Raw genomic sequence first — 18551 nt, 5'->3', positions numbered from 1 at the left:
TCATGTCATTAAATATTCTTCAGAAACATGATAAATAAGCATTTTCTCTTTGGTACAGTGTACCCTGTAGCTTTGTAAAAAGTTTATCCCAGGCCAAACCAGGGCATAGGGGGAGCTGTCAGCTTTGTTTGTAGCTAGTCCCTGTTTTGGAGATTGGCAAAAGGGTTCCAGTTCAGGAGGACTGAGTCATGCAGTCTTTCTCCAGGAGAATTTAAGGGGAATGTAATTTTGGTGTCTCCTTAGTTTCATAATCAGATGATTTCATAGCCATCTGATAACTGATGGACAATTCTGTTTGGAATTCTCAAAAACTTTCCATTTTTAGTTTTGCTCTAAAGTGAATGTACACATTATAAATCACAACCATATCTGCATCTGTCTAGACCTGTATGTGCTTTTGACACTAGGGTAAAGAAGTGCCTAGCAGGTTCCTGTATCTTCTGTAGTAAGTGGCTCTTTTGTATTTAGTTTTAATTTAGATTAGTAGGCATTAAGATAAATTTTTTTTTTAATAATTTGAACTTCTTTATTATGTGTGTCATGTTGAAAGCCAAGGCTAAGCATCTGCAATTTATAAGTACCAACTACAAAATGATCTTGTAATTTCAGTTCCTTTAAACAGTGGCTGTCATGATTATAATATTTACTAATGTAAATACAGTTCTAGATTACCACTTTGGATCAAAATATGCATCAACTAGCATTAAACTTAGTTGTTTGCAAATGGCTAAAAGCGATAGGTGAAATAATCTAAACCTAGTGAACTACCACAAAGCTAACCCTATAGCAAGGTTTAAGATGGCAGATTCTATTGATCTAGATTATTTGGGGTGGTAATTAAAGTTTCAAGAAAGAAGTATGCAAGTCATTTTGTGTTTTTTTCCTGGTTAAACGTTAGGAGGAATCAACTTGTAGAGAATACTAAGATGTCCATCTCCTTTCTTCTACGACAGATGCCAGAGACGCAGAGCAACTAAGTAAGAATAAGGTGACACATATCCTGTCAGTCCATGACAGTGCCCGGCCATTGTTGGAGGTAAGAGGGAGTTGTGGCATGTGTGCTTTTATCTCATATTCGGGGAGCATGAGTATGACATCAACGAAGACGAATGTTTTCTCTTTGACACCAGTTTGCTCCTGTGGCTGCTAGCAATATTAATTTGTGCTCAGGCATGTTTGTGTTTATGCCATGTCTTTGGCATGGCGGAAGGGTGTGGTGGTATCCTGATCCTACTGCTGCTGCTTGGCTTTCTCGGCTAAAGGCCAAACAATAAGCTGATGCTGCATTTCCCTCTGGACTTTCAGGACATTTAAAACCCATTTTCATTCCTTTCAGAATCATCTCCTCTTTTAGAATCCAAAAGAACTTAGGCTTCTCATTTCCTGTTTTTTTGTTTCTTTGTTTTTTTTTTTCATTTGAGTTTAATTATCTACCATTTGCATTCAGGAATAAAAGACAACAGAAGGTAAGTTTTTCACTTGAGATTTTCCAGGGTGTCTCTGGTATAGAGACCATGCGTGTAGACGCTGCTGCTGTTGTTTAAGTTTTCAGTGTAAACAGGGTGTGTCTCCCTGTACACTAATTCCAAAAACACCTTCAATTTTAACCTGATGGACGGTTTGAGCTGTTGGCTGGGAGTAAAATCAATTTCTGTTTATTAGCCTTGTAAGGGTCCAAGTTACCTCTTTTTAGAAAAGAATGCATATGTGGTTGTGATACATATGTTTTTCTATTTTAGGGTGGGGTGTTGGAAAGGGAGTGGTGACTTGTTCTGAAAGAAAAAATCCTGGTTCAAACTGTTTTTGTTTAAGTTCACATTATGCAAGAGTGGGCAATTTTTTTTTTTTTATTTTAAATTTGTCTGTTTTCTTTAGTCATTAGAGCTTCCAGATTTCAGTTAGTATAAAATAAGCTAAAACAAGTGAGAAAATAGAATAATAAATGATTCTAATGAGCTTTGTAGTACCAGAGAACCATAGATGGTGAACAAACATCAATTCACTTCTCCGGCTCTGTGAGTTCGTACTTCCTTCTGTTGTTTTAGCTGATAGTTTTTTGTATTGTTAGGGGTCAATACTTTTGTGTTTTAGCATGATTTTATTGGGAAAAAAAAATCATCATTAGGAGTCTTAACAGTTCCTTTGAAAATTGCTATTCAGTTTTTAAATTCATCAGCAATAGTTTATATTTAAAATATAACCAAGCTGTAGCAAAGACAGTATGTTAAGTCAAGCTGGAAACTTGTCATGACTGACTTCCTCCTAAATCGCAAGATGAGGCCTTGAGGTTTCCTTTACTTTAATAAATTACGTGTATGCTCTTCCCGCCCTCGAGGCCTGCCTTGCTGTGTTATACTACATTTAATGTAACACTGCTAGGTACGAATATGGCCCTTAAATCTGCTCACATGGTAACTTCCGTCTAGATACAAGATCTCCACGTGTTAGAAATGAAAAAGCATTAACCTTTTCTGTCCTAACATCCCGTTTTATATACAGGGACCCTGACGCGTGCAGAGCTGAGTGACTTGCTGGAGGCTTGTGGCTTAGTTAAACTGATGGGATGATATCCCAGGTGTAACTAGACCACTGTTGGCTTAAAAAGCTCAGAACTCTGGGCAAACTCTGTTTCCCCATCAGTAATACATCATGTATTACTCTTTGTTTTCACCTGTAACTCTTTGTTATTTTATTTTAGTGGTCGATTTAGAGTTTATGGTATGTGACTTTAATACGATATCATACCACTGCAAATGATGTTATACCACTTCATACAGAGTAAAAGAACTTACAGCAGAATGCTTCCAGTTCTCCCTGGCTGGCCTTAGTGCTAGTGTCATGCATTTTACTTCAACATATGTTATAAACCCCACAACACATTGCTTTTATTTTTGCTTTAAGCAGTCAATTAGCTTTTAAATATATTTAATTAATAAGAAAATAAAGTCTGTTCTATTTACCCACATAGTTGTTTCCATTGCTCGTCACTCTTCCGTGTTGATCCAGGTTTCCGCTGGCATCATTGGCCTTCTGTCTAAAGTGCGTCCTTTTAGATGACTTGCTGTGCAGGTCTGCTGGTGCTTAACTTTCTCAGGTTTTGTATGTCTTAAAAAGTCTTTATTTCACTCTCTTTTTTTTTTTTTTTTTGAAAGATAATTTTGCTGGGTATAGAATTTACATTGTTTCTTTCAATACTTTAAATATTGCTCCACTGTCTTCAGGCTTGTGTTGTTTTGTTATTGTTGTTTTGTTGGTTTTCCTTGTTTTTTGTAAACTTTTTATTTTGAAATAATTTCAATATAAATAACTTACAGGGAAATTGCAAAGATATACAAAAATACTAAAGAGAACTCCACTATACCCCTATGCAGATACCCAGATTTGCCAACCTTTAATAATACATTGCATACTGTTTTTTAATCTCTATATATCTGAGTCTATAAGGACCAAATTCTGCCTTAAAAAAAAAAAAAAGGAGAAATTCTGCCCCTTTTCTTCATGGGAACAGCTCTTCTTTGGAGATATCCTATGTGGTCTTTGGGTGCTGTTATTATTCAGCTGGGTGATAAGTACTTACCTGTGGCCTCATATTATCTGAGGGTTACACCACCATTTCAAATCATACCATAGTTTTGCATTCCTCCATTCATATTATTTATTCATTTTTAACTTCAGAAGTAATTCATGAATTCATTCTTAGACAAATATTAATACCTGTGGTTTCACAGGTAGGGAAAACTGAGGCACCAAAGGTTGTTTTAAGTGATGCACCCACATTAAATATATTGGAAAGGAAGAGGCTTGGCTAGCTATAGTCCCAGAAATTTCAGGTCTTCCTTTGGCCCACTGTTTGATGTCCAAGGGCAGCCTTCTCTCTGAAATTTCAAATTCAGTCCCAGAAGCCATGACCTCACCCGGGCCTGAGATGAGTCAGGGAAATTATTTGTTCCAAGTCAGTAGGGACATAATTGATGGGTGTTACTGTTCAGCAGCTCCACGCTTTGGTGGTCCTGATTCTTGGAGGAAGGCAGGGAAGGGATATGATGAGAGCACCAGTTGAACATAGGGGCAGGCTGCTGCAGTGAGCTGGGCCCCAGCCCAAGGAGTACCCTAATTCCGGTGGAGGAATGAGGGGTGGGAGAGACAGCTTTGAAATCACGGCTATTATCAAATGGGCAGCCCTGGTCTGGGGTTTTACCAGAGGGGGTGGCAGTTACTGTTTAAAATGCTAGACTTTTTGTACTCCTCCATCCCAGAGGGAATGCAGTGAGCCTTGCAGCTGTGAGCTATGTATTAAGAACTACACTGAAGAAACTTCTTTGGGTCATTTCTGACAATTATCTGAACGGGTTTAAAAGTACTGTATGCTGTGTTCTCTACCCCAATGCAATGAAGTTAGTCCTGGAAACAGTTTCTTCTGTGATGAGAGGTGCTTGGTATCAATTATCAAGGGCTTCCAGGATCATTAAGCCTGCCTTTATCGAGATGCAGGCTGAGAGAGGATGGGCACATTGTTTAATATGTTTCTAGAAGAGAGGTGATAGGTCAGGGGCTTAACGAGGATTCTCAAAGGATAGACTGTCCACCAGTAGGCCTGGAATGTGACGCTTTGCAGAAAAATGAGTTTAGGAGATTTGGCCCATGGTAGGCTCCCTTGAAGAGCCTTAGTTGGGCCAACAGAATAAAGGCTTATGGGTTCTGCAGTGAGGGCACATTGTTCAGTCTTTTGCCCAGGCTACCAGGTGTGTGTGGGCATGCCCCTGTGACACACCACCAGATAACATCTTGTAGAATACAGGCCATGGGGACCAGATTAAGCAGGCCCTGGGAAATTCAACAGGAAGAGGGGCTGCTTGCCCAGACAGCTGGTGAGCTGACGTAGCCAGTGTCCAGAGGATGGCTCCAAGCTGAACTTATCACCATTGCCTTCATGCAGATTCTTTATACTTTTTTATATTACTTTACATATTTTGTTTTGAGAACCCGCTGGAGGTAGGAAAAAAAACTACATTTTTTGTACCTGTTCCATCCTCTGGATGTGGTGATCTGTAATTTGTGCAATATGTGGCTGTTGGCAGTACTGCAAAGTGTACTCACCTGTACCCACTGGAAGGTAGATGGAGATGCTGGAGGCATTGTCAGTCATGTGTTTATTAAGAATTTTCCTAGAGAGAGCTTCAAGAACTTGTGACTTGGCTGATATTAGTTAGGTTAGATCTGATTGCTCCATTATTTGGGTAATTTGGGGGGAAGGGGCAGTTCCCAAAATCATGTTAGCAAGGTCTTATACTCTTCCTAACATCCTGATTGTTGGGAGAAAAAGAAAGGCACTGCTCTCAGGCCTCTGAGAGGTCTGGGACCTGGGCACTGGCCATGACTTGAAGCAGGGTCATCATTGGTGCTTCTTTGATGGATGATTACAAGATCTGTTTATCCTCTTGACTATGGGACTAGGTGGCCTGCTGAGGGACAGGGGACCAAGGAGGCTCCAATTCCTCCTTCTTCAGAACAGGATCTAAGGAGCAGATCTTCCAGAATCAAGACTCTTAGAAACATGATAGAAACTTGGAAGACTTCAAACTCACTAGAACCAGCTCTAAACTGACACCTGAGACTCTGAAGAGCTCTGACTCTGTTTCTGTGCCCACTGCTCTTTGTTTGAATGATGGTCACAGCTGGGCGGGGTTGGGGGGATCCTAGAGAGCATCCATGCATGACTCCATCATCGTGTGCACATGGAAAGTAAAGTTCAGAGAGGTGAAGGGACTTGCCTCCCATCCCACAGCTGGTCTGGGTATTCTTTGGGAACCTTGGGATCCAGAGATATTCAGAGTGCCTCACTGGCCTGGATCTCTCTGGCATGATCGGTAACTTCTGATTGTTGTGTGTGCATGTGCATGCATGTATGTGTACATATATGTGTGTGCAGATACTTGCACACATGCATATATTCCTTGCTTTGTCCCTTTGGATAGAAATTCTCTTCTCAGAACTGAAGCTGTTGTTAGAGTGAGTCAGTTTAAAGACAGACTCCAGTGAGTTTTTCTCCATGCCCACACTTAGAAGATCATGTTTTATTTTTTAGTAAGAAGTTTGAAGTAGATGGGGTGAAACAAGGTTAATTTAGTTGCAACTACAGTTATGAGATCTTTTCTATTTTCTTTCTCATGGATGGGTTTAAATTAAGTGCAGTACTGTGGCATAATTTGGGGTGGGTGTGAGATAAGGGAGGAAGGAGACCAGGTATTTGTATTTCAATTTTATTTTTTTAATTTGAAAGGTAATATATGCAGGTAGTTAAAAAAAAAAGACATTCTCACCAGCTACCAAATGAACCATATATTCTCTTTGTACCCTACAGTCCTACTCCACAGAGCTAATAACTCTATTTACATTTTTTCAATATTCTTCTCAAAACTTTTAAAGTAAAAATTTTTTAAAATGTAAATGAGTTTATGCTATGCAAACTGTTCTGTAACTTTTTTCACTTAATGTATTTTTAGGGATCTTTCCATACATATTGATCATTTTTTTTACAGCTTCATAAAATTCCAGTATGTGAAATTCTTGGATCTTGCTGTATTGTCACCTAAATTGGTAGAGGTACTGATTAAAATCTTTAATGGATAATCATAACCCTTTTGGTCACGTCTTTCCTGTAGCCTGAAGGTTTTTAAAAGAAAAAGGTATCAAATGCCTGCTGCCACCACCTTTTTAAGTTGCTATCTTTTGAAAGCACCAGTATGTGTTTTAGATTGATTTCCCTGTTTAAGAAAATGACAGTCAGTAGTTTCAGTTCTGATGGTATAAGCAAAGCAAATAAAACATGTTTATAAAAGTTATATCTTGAAACATTGGTGTTCAACAACTAGCAGCATATGTGATTTACCCCATGAATTATTAGTGTTAAAAATTTTATGTTTATCTCCAGCAGCTGTTTCTGTAGTATGTACACTTATCTTTTCTCTAATGTAACCCTAATTGAATTCTCCTTTTCTCGTGGAGGCATTTATGTTCAGAGTGGTGATGTCTTCCCTTAGATGCATGGGGAGAGTCACGGGTTTGATGGAGAATGGACAGTTCGGTAGTGCCTTAGCCTTCCTTATGTACTGTGTTGGAATTGGTGTTAGCAGTTTGGGCACTAGTTCTGTGTGCCTGTGAACTAAAGGCTGCTTGTTGTTGCATTCTACCTTAACATCATGGAAAATTAATCCCACCTATTAAGCAAAGGCTACTAAGTTAACAGTATTTTCTGTGCAGATATTGAATTTTATTTTCAACCTTTAGCTAAGGATTTTTTTTCAGTAGTTGCCATATATATATATATATATATATATATGTTTTCCAACATTCATCATCGGACAACTGGAGTTTTTTACTGGTTTTGTAACTTACTAAATAGGCTGTTGAAAATTCCTCATTCAGAAATTTTATAGGTTGTAGGGATTGGGGGGCATCAATGTTTACTTTCAAATAAAATAAGTTCTTGATTATCCAAACAAAATTACAATACATGAGATAGAATTTGTTTAACCAGTCTTCTATTGGTGAATGTTTAGCTCCCCTTCCCTTCCCTTCCTTTCCCACCCCACATTGCAATGAACATTTTTGTATTCTATTTGTATTTCTATTGGTGTGGTTGTGTTAGTATATGCAAAAGGTAAATTCCTAGTCATAATGTTTCTGGGTCAGAGAGTACATTCATTTTAAAATGCTAGATATTCCCAAATTGGCATTGGACAGGACTGTACCTTGCTAGTAGAGTATGCAAGTACTTGTTTCCCCACACCGTCACTCACACACAGTTTTATTCTTCTTTCACTTTAATTAGTAATATTTTTGTTTTGTTTTATTTACCACTAATATCCTCCTCACACTGTTGAATCCCTAGTCCAGATACTTCTTTCCTCAAAGTCATGGGGTTGATTGAGTCATTTCTTGAACTTCTGTATGCCAGGCCCTGGGACAGGTGCTGGAAATAAAAGAAGTGAATGAATCCCAGTATCTGCCCCAGCCAAGCCCTTTGTGATAGATAGTCTGTCAACACTAGTCATCATTACAGTGCAGGGAGGATGGAGCTTGGGCTCAGTGTCAGCCGTGACATCCTTATGATGTTGTTTGATCCTCCAAGAACTCAAAAAGGGCAGATAGTGTTACCCTCATTGCTTCACTTTATAACAGGGTCAGACAACCGCTCACGTTCCCTGCCAGCCAGCAGCAGAGCCCAGGCTGCAATCTGAGGACTCCTGGCCTCAAAGGAAGGCTCTTCCTGCAAACCCTGCTCATGAGACCTTTGGAGGCCATGAAACTGGTGCATCAAAAGAACAGTATCTTTGCCACATATATTAATTCCAAGTAGAAATTAGACCCAGACCTATAACTATACAGTTCCTGGGGAAAGGCCTCTGTCTCCATTTCTGTGATGGAGGCTTTGCCGGGTTGTTATTTCTTGCTTGGGGGCCCACGTGTGCTGAGTACACTTTGCCTTATTTGTGGGACCAGGTGTGAGCTGCGGCTGCAGCACCTTTGACTGCTGCAGGTCCGAGGGGGGCAGATAACTCCTGTGACCAGGACGGGCTTTTTCAAATCAGAAACCCGATGTTGTTTGTAGGTTCCCAGAGAGTAATATTGGGCAATGAAAGGTTTTTCTCTTCCCCTGAAAAATGAAACAGAGCTCTGTCTTTCTAATGTAAAATTTTCAGGGTTTGTTTCATTTTTCATTGTGTATTTAACCAGAGCACCTGCAGAAAACAAAACTATTTTTCACTATTAACAAAACTGGTTTAAAAAGTCTTCTCATTCTTTCTGCTGTGTTGATAACACAAAGAATTTTAATGTTTAAATGATGCATATTATAGGATTGAATAGACAAAAGCTAGTTTATATACATATATTCAAACCAGGGCATTGTATATATACCAGGTGGATTTCCTGAGCTAGAGTTCAGCTTGGATATTCTTTACATTTGAAGTTCTGGGTTTTTTATTTTGAACCATTTCAGGTTTTGTTGTTGCTGTAGTTTATTTTAAATAATAGAATGTTTCCATAGGCAGACATTTATTTTTGTTTAAGGCACTTTTTTTTTAGTTAAATTCAGTTTTATTGAAATATATTCACATACCATACAATCGACTGTTCACAGTACCATCATATAGTTATGCATTTATCACCCCAATCTATTTTTGAACATTTTCTGTACATTAGAAAGAATCAGAATAAGAATAAAAAATAAAAGTAAAAAAGAACACCCAAATCATCCCCCTCATCCCACCCTACTTTTCATTTAGTTTTTGTCCCCATTTTTCTACTCATCCGTCCATACACTAGATAAAGGGAGTGTGATCCACAAGGTTTTCGCAATCACACTGTCACCCCTTGTAATCTACATTGTTATACAGTCGTCTTCAGGAGTTCAGACTACTGGGTTAGAGTTTGATAGTTTCAGGTATTTACTTTTAGCTGTTCCAATACATTAAAACCTAAGAGGTGTTATCTATATAGTGCATAAGACTATCCACCAGAGTGACCTCTAGACTCCATTTGAAATCTCTCAGCCACTGAAGCTTTATTTCGTTTCATTTTGCATCCCCCTCTTGGTCAAGAAGATGTTCTGAATCCCATGATGCCGGGTCCACATTCATCCCCGGGAGTCATATCCTGCATTGCCAGGGAGATTTACACCCCTGGGAGTCAGGTTCCACTTAGGGGGAGGGCAGTGAGTTTACCTGTCGAAGGCACTTTTTTTGCTAAAGATATTTTCCCTGAGGATGTTGTGGCCTGTTCTTTGAGGGTCCAGGCTCAAAATTTAATTTTGTTGGTTTGATTAGTAGCTGGCCACTTCTGGTTCAGGTACTTATTTTCATTGATATATGTGTCCTGCTTTCTTCATTTCCTTGTTTCCTTGTGAAGAAGCTCCTACCCAGGTGAGATGTCCAGTCTTCGTGAATGGCCTGTCTCATGTGCTGGGTCTCTGCCGGGTGGCCGAGTGGCCTGGGAACCTGCAGGCCGCTTAGAGAGGCCTGGCCCTCGGCTATTCTCTCCCCTGTGACCCACCCCTTTCTCTCATCCAGAAGTCCCAATGTAAAGCAGACCAGACCAAGATGTTAAGTGGTGTTTAAAGTTTAAGAGAGCATGCTTCTCTCCTCTCTCCTTTCTTCCTGCCCTCCTCTTGCCTTCCTTCAAACCCTGGCCCCACTCCCCTTCCTCTGTGAAGGAGGGCCACTCCCAGGGCGCTCCAGCCACAGGAACTCCTTCCTCTTTTTCTGTTCGATTTGTGGTTTGTTCTCTTTGTTTGGTAATGAATTATGCACACTCTGTGACAGCTTCTGTGTTGGATCAGGTAGCCCTTTGCCACCTCTCTCCAACTGCAGCTCTGCGGGCTCAACCTGGCCTGGCACACAGGGAGCCCCCTTATGCTGCCACCAGGCTTGGGAGCCCCAGGCGTTGTTATCTCCAGTCGAAAGGGAGAAACCTTCCTTGGTCACTTGTGGTTAATTGGGTGTGTGAAAGAAGAGTTGTACCAAGAAGGATTTATTAGTCAGGGCCTGGGGAGTAATTTGTGAAGCTGAGGGACCTCATTGACGCGGAACCCCTTCACTGAGCAGTTCCCCACTTGCCAGTGGGCGTTGGCATGGGCAGGCTTTCTGTTTCATAGAGCTGTCATGGCCCCAGTTCAGAATGATCTCTTATTGAGTTATTGGAACCCAGACTCCCCTGTGAAGCCACTGTGACTTTATGATCACTCTCTCAAGGCTCTTTCAGCTACCTTTGATTCTTTAAGGTGGATGTTGCATCTACAGCTTGTCCAGTGAATAATCAATTAAAAGAACATTTGCCGTGTTGAAGGCAGTATGCCACATGTGGGGCATACTGTATGCCGAAGTTGGTTAAGACATTGTCTCAGACTTGGAGCTTGTAGCCCGGTTGTGAGGAGAAGTCATGGAAAGCTAGGAGCATTCAAGGTGCTGTGCCCTTGTTTGAATCCCAGAGGGAGCTCCTGGTACCTGTGGTCGTCCCCTGGCAGCCACTGAGGCCGCCCTGCAGTGCCACCTTTCTGCTGGGAACTCTGTCAGTCCTCGGCTCTCAGGGTGCAAAGCATCCTGCACGTGACCCATGAGATGCTGCTATAGGCCTCGTTTCCCCTGGCACTAAGGGGACATCCACTGACAGCCACCAGTCTTGTGTGCACAGAGGAGTGGACAACAACTTTCCCTGCAGCTCTGTTTGTGAAAGAAAAAGCTGGGACTAACCACATATTCATCAGAAGGTAGCAGTCAGTTAGACTGTATCCCTATTGGGAAATACCCTGTAACAATTCAAAAGGAAGAGGAAGATTTATATGTATTCACAGGGAAAAGCAAAAGAAGCAAGTTGTAGAATAATATCCAGGGCATTTCTGTATATATAGATATATGTAAGTATGCAAATACACAGATAAGGGTTTGAAAGGACCATATCAGATGATTAAAAATGGTTGTCCTCTGGAAAAAAAGGCAGGAAGAGAGGGGAGAGTGGAAAAGATCTCTCTTTTTTTTTCTTTCTTGATTCCCTGTTGTTGGAGTTTCTTCATATTACCTCTTTGAAAGAAGAGAGGTAGGGAAGGAAGGGAGGTGGGTGGATGATGTCTGTAGTAGTTCTGGTAGATTGCTTCTTGAATGTTCAGGCTCAGCTGGAATGGGTTCTAGGTTTAGTATTGATGTTTCCCATGGAAACATGTGACATCAAACGAGACATATTTGTCATCCATCGTCAATAGGGACAAAGCAGGTACATCATCCACTTCATTTAAGTCGTCTCATCTTCAATCAGGAGAAGATAGCCCAAGACACTTCTTTTAACTGTATAGATTTTATTTTCAATATCAATTATGCTGTACTTCTCAATTGGTGCAATTAAATGAGTCTGTCCTTTTTTAGATTCACAAATCCTCTGGTGAGGCAGCTTGGGCAAGATTTACTGTTTGGATTGGCCATTATTTCCAGTATGGATTTTTTAAATGATCCTACTGACCTGGCAAAAACCACAACATCAAATTGCTAAGGAGGTCAGAGGCCTTTGAAAACAAGTAATTGTTTGACCTGAAATGATTTTCAGGTTGTCAAGTTGTTTCCAGTGAAACCTGGTGGTGTCCACCTCTCCAGGAAAATCTCTTTGATGCTGCCCAAGTATCATTGATACTTAGAGTACCAAAGACTGGCAGCAGCTTTGATGTGTTGAGGTAAATTTGTTTGAAGTCAACCCCAGACTTAAATAGAAATGACTCAAACAGAAATGATTATGGTAGGTATCGAAAACTGTCTAGTAATCGCTATTTCTTGAATTAAGTTGTATCTAAGTTCCTTGTATGTAGGCAGTCAAGTGCATAGAAGGATGGCTTCATCTGGCTGCTCACTCCATCTGTGACAAACACACTTTAATCAGAATTCTAAAGCTTACCCCAAATCCCAGTATAAGTGGCCTGGAAGGGGCTTGATATCTGCTAGTCCTTAACTGATTCTAGGGAGGAGACCGTACCTTTTAGTTCTTTTCATTCTGGGCGGGACACAGTACCTTTCAGCTTAACATTTAGTGAAAGAGCTGAAGTCTCACCCTTCTTTCTGCCTGGCTCTCTGGGAGCACCGGCACTTGGCTGTGTGCTCCTGCTTTTAGTCACCAGCCTTTCTGTGTAGCTGAAGACTTGCAAAGCACACTTCCTAGATGTTTCCTTAGGCCACGCCCTAGTTTCCAGTAAGCCCCCGTCTCATCTCCCCTCTCCTGACTCCTCGTCATGAATGAGTATGAAGCATGCTGTGTACCCTGGTCTGTGTTCTTGGTGTCAGCCTGCCTGATGTACCTCCCTCCCAGCCCTTGCCTGGAAACTACAAGTGGATGTCCTGCTCCACTAGGAGCTCAAAGCCAAGGTCTCCAAAATGGATGTGGCCATGGTCTCTACTTGCATTACACCATGAGTGACAGTGAGCATTGCTGACCGCCTAGACAGGAGGACCCAGTGTGCTCTGTGGGTGGTGGGGGTCAGTGAGCTTGTAGAGGGTCAGCAGGCCCGTGGACTGGGCTCTTTGGGGACAGTAGGGTAAAGGAGGAGATGCTGAGCACACCTTGTCAAACTTGTGTGGTTTGGCTCTGTGGGGAGGAGAGGAGTGGAGTGTGTTCAACCAGGAGCATCTCTCCAGGCTGGGTCAGCACGGGAAATAAGTCCAGACCTGTAGGAGACCATGAGAGGGTCTGGACCACCTGATGAGGGTGGAGGGAGTGGTCAGGACAGGGGTGGGGGACATGCCTGTCCAATCCTCCTTTTAGCTAAATTGGGATTTTGTTCCTGCCAACATTGTTATTACTGCAAACAGTATTACTCCTGCAAACATTACGGAGCACCTACCTTGGAGCGGGTATTGGGGATAAAATACCAAGAAAAGTATGAGGGGCCCAGCATTAAGGAGAGACAGTCACATAAATCATTACAACAGGACAGAGCTGTGAGTGCCTTACAGGGGAGGGTGGTTCCCAGGGCACAGAGGAGAAAATGGGCAGCTTTGTCCAGGGAGCTGGGGCCAGGAAGGCCTCCCCAGGGAGGGATGTCTTGGCGTGGTCCTAAAGGACAGGTAGTTGAGGTTTGGTAGTAGTGATGTTGAGGGGACACGGTGGGGATGGGATTCCTGGCAAGGAAAGCCACAGGAGCAGAGCTGCAGGCGTGCAAGTCTGGGGTGTGATCTGGGACTTGAAGAGCTCGTCATGGCAGGAGGCATGGTGGGAGGAAGGACAGGAGACAAAGCTGGGAAAGCAAACCTGGACCAGGTTCAGAAACGTCTCATTTGCCGAGCTGTGGGGTTTGAGATTTATCTTGTGGGGTGCAAAGTTCTGTGGACAGGGTCAGGTGACATGTGCAGATTCCTTTCCTGGGGTGCTGCCTTGGTCGTGGAAGAGAGGCAGGAGAGATGGATGTCAGGACACTTGGGAAACCTGGTTAGGAATCATGGGGGTTTGAACTGGGACCCCAGGAGTGTGGTTTTTCCAGAAGAATCCGGTTTGATCTGAAAGGCATGGCCACATAGTGGCACAGCAGGGTAAAGGAAAGGTGAGAAAGACACCTCAGGATGTCAGGAGCCAGAGGAAAGCTGGCATAGCAATAGCTGTAGCAGACAATAGAATTGAAAGCAAAAGAAAAAAAATAGTTGTAATAAAGAGAGAAACTACATAAATGAAAAAAGGAACAATCTGTCAAGAAGTTATAACAGCCCTTACCTTGCATGCACTTAATAAAACAGCTCCAGGATGTAGAAAGCTTGTCATTTCTCAGGTGGAATGAAGAGGGTTTGTTCACTGATTAGGGACAAGTGGGGTGGCATTAGGGGTGCCTGTGAGTGAGCTAAAGGGAGTGGGGCCTCTGAGGGGTGTCAGAGTCCAGGGCAGTGCCCCAAGTCCAGTTCTGGTTGGGGTGAGTGGGTAGGGATACAGGTCTGCAGCTCAGGAGAGGAGCCGGTCGTTAGCTGCTCGGGCTGAGCAAAACCAGGCGAGAAAATGCTACCTGAGCGTGAGTAGAACAGATTCCCAGGGATGGGGGAGCCCCCTTGCTTTTATGTGATGGTGTAGACATCTCAGCATGCTCTCCTACAAAGGCAGGTTGTGATGAAGATACGTCTTGACGATAATTCCTAACCCTTCTGAGTGCAGCCTGGGGGTTCCCTGCAAGGGGTCCCCTCAGGAGCAGGGGTGTGGGGGGGAGGCTCTGGTCCAGGGTGTGACTGTGTTTGTTTCACCCCAGGCTGAGAGCCTCTAGTTGGCTGGTCATTGACCCTTAACTAGAAGGCACTCAGTACCGTGGCTGTGTTAGGTGCTGCAGATGGCAGAGGGTGACAGTAAGTGACACAGGAGCACACCTGGCAAGTGTGGATCAAGGAGGTGGGTTTGTTAAGGAGTTTGAAAGGGAACAGCGGCTCAGTTTGGTGGAAACAACCAAGGAGAATATCAGCAGAGGGAAAAGTGTGTTTCCCTTCTCAGCTCCAGCCCCGAGTGCTGGGCAGTGATGGGGTCAGATGGGTTATAGGATCCTAGGGTGAATGAAGGGCTTCGAGTCTGAAATCAGAAGTTAAAGATTTTTGGGTAAGACAAAGCAGGGTTAAAGGGCTCTGCAGACACTGCGATTGTTTTTAGCCATAAGGGAAATAAAGATTCAAATGTAGCCTGGTTTATTGGAGACTGGTATAAACAAACCTGCCTTTTTCAGGTGCTGTTAATAATTCATGGCCTGGTAGGTGATACACGTGACCTTGGTCTGCCCACACCTGCAAGGGAAATGATCCAACCTCATTTTAAGACTCTGAGGCTGAAGCAATAGCACCTAGCTAGTTTCATCACCTCAGTGCAGGCCACGTGAACAGGTGGTCGCCTTTGCTGCTGTTTAGATTGTCTTCCTCCCCTCCATGGTCTCACCCTGGGATGGTTTGGAACCCCAGCTGTGTGTTCTAACCCTGTGTTTGAATTGGGACATTATTTCTCTCTTCTTAGGTATCACCACAACTAGTACAAATGTGAAGTGCCACCCTTCATCACTGGGCATGGGCCTCTTAGGCCATCTCGTGTCCTCTTTTCTGGTGGGAAAGCAAATGGTGGGGAAAGTCAGGGCTAACCAAACCATAGCTTGCTTACAGTGCCGGCAACTAGAAGAAAGTGGGTGGCCTGAAATCTGAACTAGAGCCTCTTTCTCTTGAGGTCCAGCCTGTGGGCTTGCTTGCTTGCTTCTCAGATTTTTCCCACCTAAAGGGGGCAAAGCCATAAAGCTTTGGTGACTTCAGGAGAAAGGAAAGCATGTATCCAAAAGTTGCCACAGTTCATCCCTCAGTCATTTTTTGTGATGAGGGAATGAGGCATGAAGAGAGGCACCGTGGTGCAGCCTAGCTGAGATGAGACCTTGGCCAGAAACTCCTAGTCCTAGAAATGATTCCTAGTAGATTAATTCATAGATTAGTTCAGTGGCCTTTAGAGCACTTGGGGCCTAGGAATAGTGTAACTTACCCATTTAATTAGATGATTCAAGGAGACCAGCCCACGGCATCCACATGGAAGGCAGTTTCAGGCTACTCTAAGTGTCCATTTCAACTGCACTGTGGAATTTCCTAAATGACACCTCGCAGCTAACCAAGGAGAAACATTTCCAAGTTTCTCCCCTGCTCCCAGTCCTCCTGATAGTGGCATAGCTCTGCCTTGCTCCTACCCCCTCCTTGCTGACCCTCAGCACAGGGTCTTCTGATCTCCTTAATGGCTGCTGATCTACCCTGGCAAGTCCTCGCACAAGGCTCTGGTCAAGGTGCCTGGGGCTTTCTTTTGTGTGGTGGTGCAAGAGGATGCAGCTGTCAAAATAAAAATAGTCTGTCCAGTTTCTGTCTATGATAGGCTACCTTGGTGAGGGCTGTTGCAGTGAGGGGCTTGGTGAAGCGCTGCCCAGTAACCAGAAAACCTCAGGCACAGGATTCACCCACAGGCAACTCAGGCCCCATAGTCCTCAGAGCAGCAAGTGGCCCAGACCCTGGGGCTGGGGAATGCATCAGCGAATGTGAGGCTGCACCAGTAAAGCCGGTGGTTCCTTACTAGTGAGATACAGAATAGAACTTCACGCTGGGACACTGTTCAGGAGAAACTGGAGAATCCTGTCTTCTCTGCTTCATTGACTCCATGGGGCTTCTCATTGCTCTGAGCTCCCAAGTCCTGCCCGTGTGACCCTCTTTCAGCAGCCACCTGGTGCAGCCTTCAAGTCTGTAAGCCATCACCTACCTGCATGGGGCTGAGGGAGCGGGGCCAGCACTGGAATGTGGTGGGGGTGGTGACCATGCTCCACACTGAGTCAGGATCTGTACATTCCAAAGCAAACCATCTCTAGGGCCTAATCCCAGAGGGAGGACCCGAGTGAGGCTAGGCAGACTGTGAACACTGTCAGAATGAGTTTAAGTGCCACCAGTAGTCCCAAGGTTTAAGAAATCTGGCCATTTTCAAAGTCAATATCTCACTCTATAGTTGGTTTGTGATTCTGTTGTAATTCTTCTGCATGAGGGAGTCTGAAGACAGATTTGCTTAGCACTCTGCCTTGCAAAAGAGGCCATAAATAACATTCCAAACAAAGGCCCCTGCCTCCCTGAGCAGAGAGCTGTATGTAAGGAGGGGAGTGGCCATGTTTTGCAAAGAAAGTGCTGCTGACTTGGGCAGGTATGTTTGTGGAGATACTTGGCTCTCTCCTCCCACCTATTCTCTGGAAGAACTGTTTGCCCTCTGCAGTGCCATGTGTGCTGGTCACAGAGCAGATGGGGCAGTTGTCCAGGGAGAGTCCCCTGAGAGCAGACCCTCCTTTCCCACTGATGGCAGCTGCTACGTTCCAGGCCCTGTCCTCAGTGCTTTTCACCTGTTGCATCTGATCTCCTTGTTTTAGAAAAGCCCCAAATCAGAATAAAATTCCTGTGTCATTCTTTCTTGGAATGAGTAAGGAAGAGAATTGAGGAAAACCAATGATTAAGAATTTTGCAAATTTCTAGAAAGTGGTGTGCTACATCGGACAATCGTTTAAATGTAGAAGAAAAGCGTGTTCTGCAAAATGAACTCCAGGTTATTTGACAGCCAATCTATTGATGACCTTCGAGGAGAGCGGTATTAGGGTACCAGTAGGAAGCTGACTGAGTAGGACCCAGGCATGTAATGGAGAGAGTGTCCTGATCACAGCGATGGTGACAGCCGACCCCTTTGCTGGGGCCGGAGTACCTGGGGAAACACGGGGCTCGGGGCACATACAAAAGGGAACTTGGGTTGTTGCCTGAGGGTGGAGGCAGATGAGGTCAGGGAGGGCTTTCTGGAGAGGGTTGGCAGGTGTATCTGGGAGGTTTTACTGAAAGAGAAGGCATTCCAGAGAGAGGAAACCACAGGAGCAGAGGGGCAGGCCAGTGCACTTGGAGTTTGGTGAGCTGGGGAGGTGGCAGGGAGAGGGCCTGGAGATGAGGTTAGAAAGACAAGTTGTAGACACGTATCAGAGGACTTCGAAGACTAGCCTTCTTTATTTTGTAGTCAGGGAGGAGCCACTGAATATTTCTTGGTAGTCGAGACACATGATCAGATAAAATTTCCTTATACAAAAATATATTTTTCCTTAAAGATATACATAGACTACTCTTAAGGTATCTTACTACTGATTTCTCCTTCCCCAGGAGCATCAGCATCATCTGTGGTAATTTCTTGATGATGTTTAAATTAGCAGGCAATAAGTGCTGCCGCAGCAGGCCTTGGTTGGGGCGCTGGCTGCGCCTGGCCCTGTTTTCCTGAGTCATGCTGTGTATTGGCAGGTCCTCAGACTCAACCGAAAGGACAGAGCCAGCTTTCAGTTGTGAGTTGGAGTCAGCATGGACATCCTCCACTGACTTCTGATACCTACGCATGTGGGCTTAAGGACATCCGATGTTCTGGCTGGGCCCGCTTTAGCCTTTCATTGAATACCTTGGACAAAAATAAGCATTTGAGTCCTCATCTGTTGACCTGACAAGTCAAATGTATGTAGTTTTTTGACTAACCTGAAAGAAGTC

General features: G+C 43.6%; 1 protein-coding gene across 4 annotated transcripts in view; it reads left to right on the top strand.

The window, feature by feature from the left end:
• The window catches only part of DUSP22 (dual specificity phosphatase 22), an 83315-nt gene that overhangs the window by 18583 nt on the left and 46181 nt on the right, over positions 1 to 18551 (top strand). For all 4 annotated transcript variants that reach the window (XM_037843322.1, XM_037843321.1, XM_037843324.1 and 1 more), the window contains exon 3: positions 954 to 1036. In XM_037843322.1, the coding sequence (XP_037699250.1) occupies positions 954 to 1036 (83 nt within the window). The remainder of the gene's footprint in view (positions 1 to 953; positions 1037 to 18551) is intronic.

Source organism: Choloepus didactylus, chromosome 7 (genome assembly GCF_015220235.1).
Source record: "Choloepus didactylus isolate mChoDid1 chromosome 7, mChoDid1.pri, whole genome shotgun sequence".
Classification (NCBI taxonomy): Eukaryota; Metazoa; Chordata; class Mammalia; order Pilosa; family Megalonychidae; genus Choloepus; species Choloepus didactylus.
The sequence above is the reverse complement of the archived record's forward strand: the minus strand, read 5'-3'. Positions and strand labels throughout refer to the sequence as shown.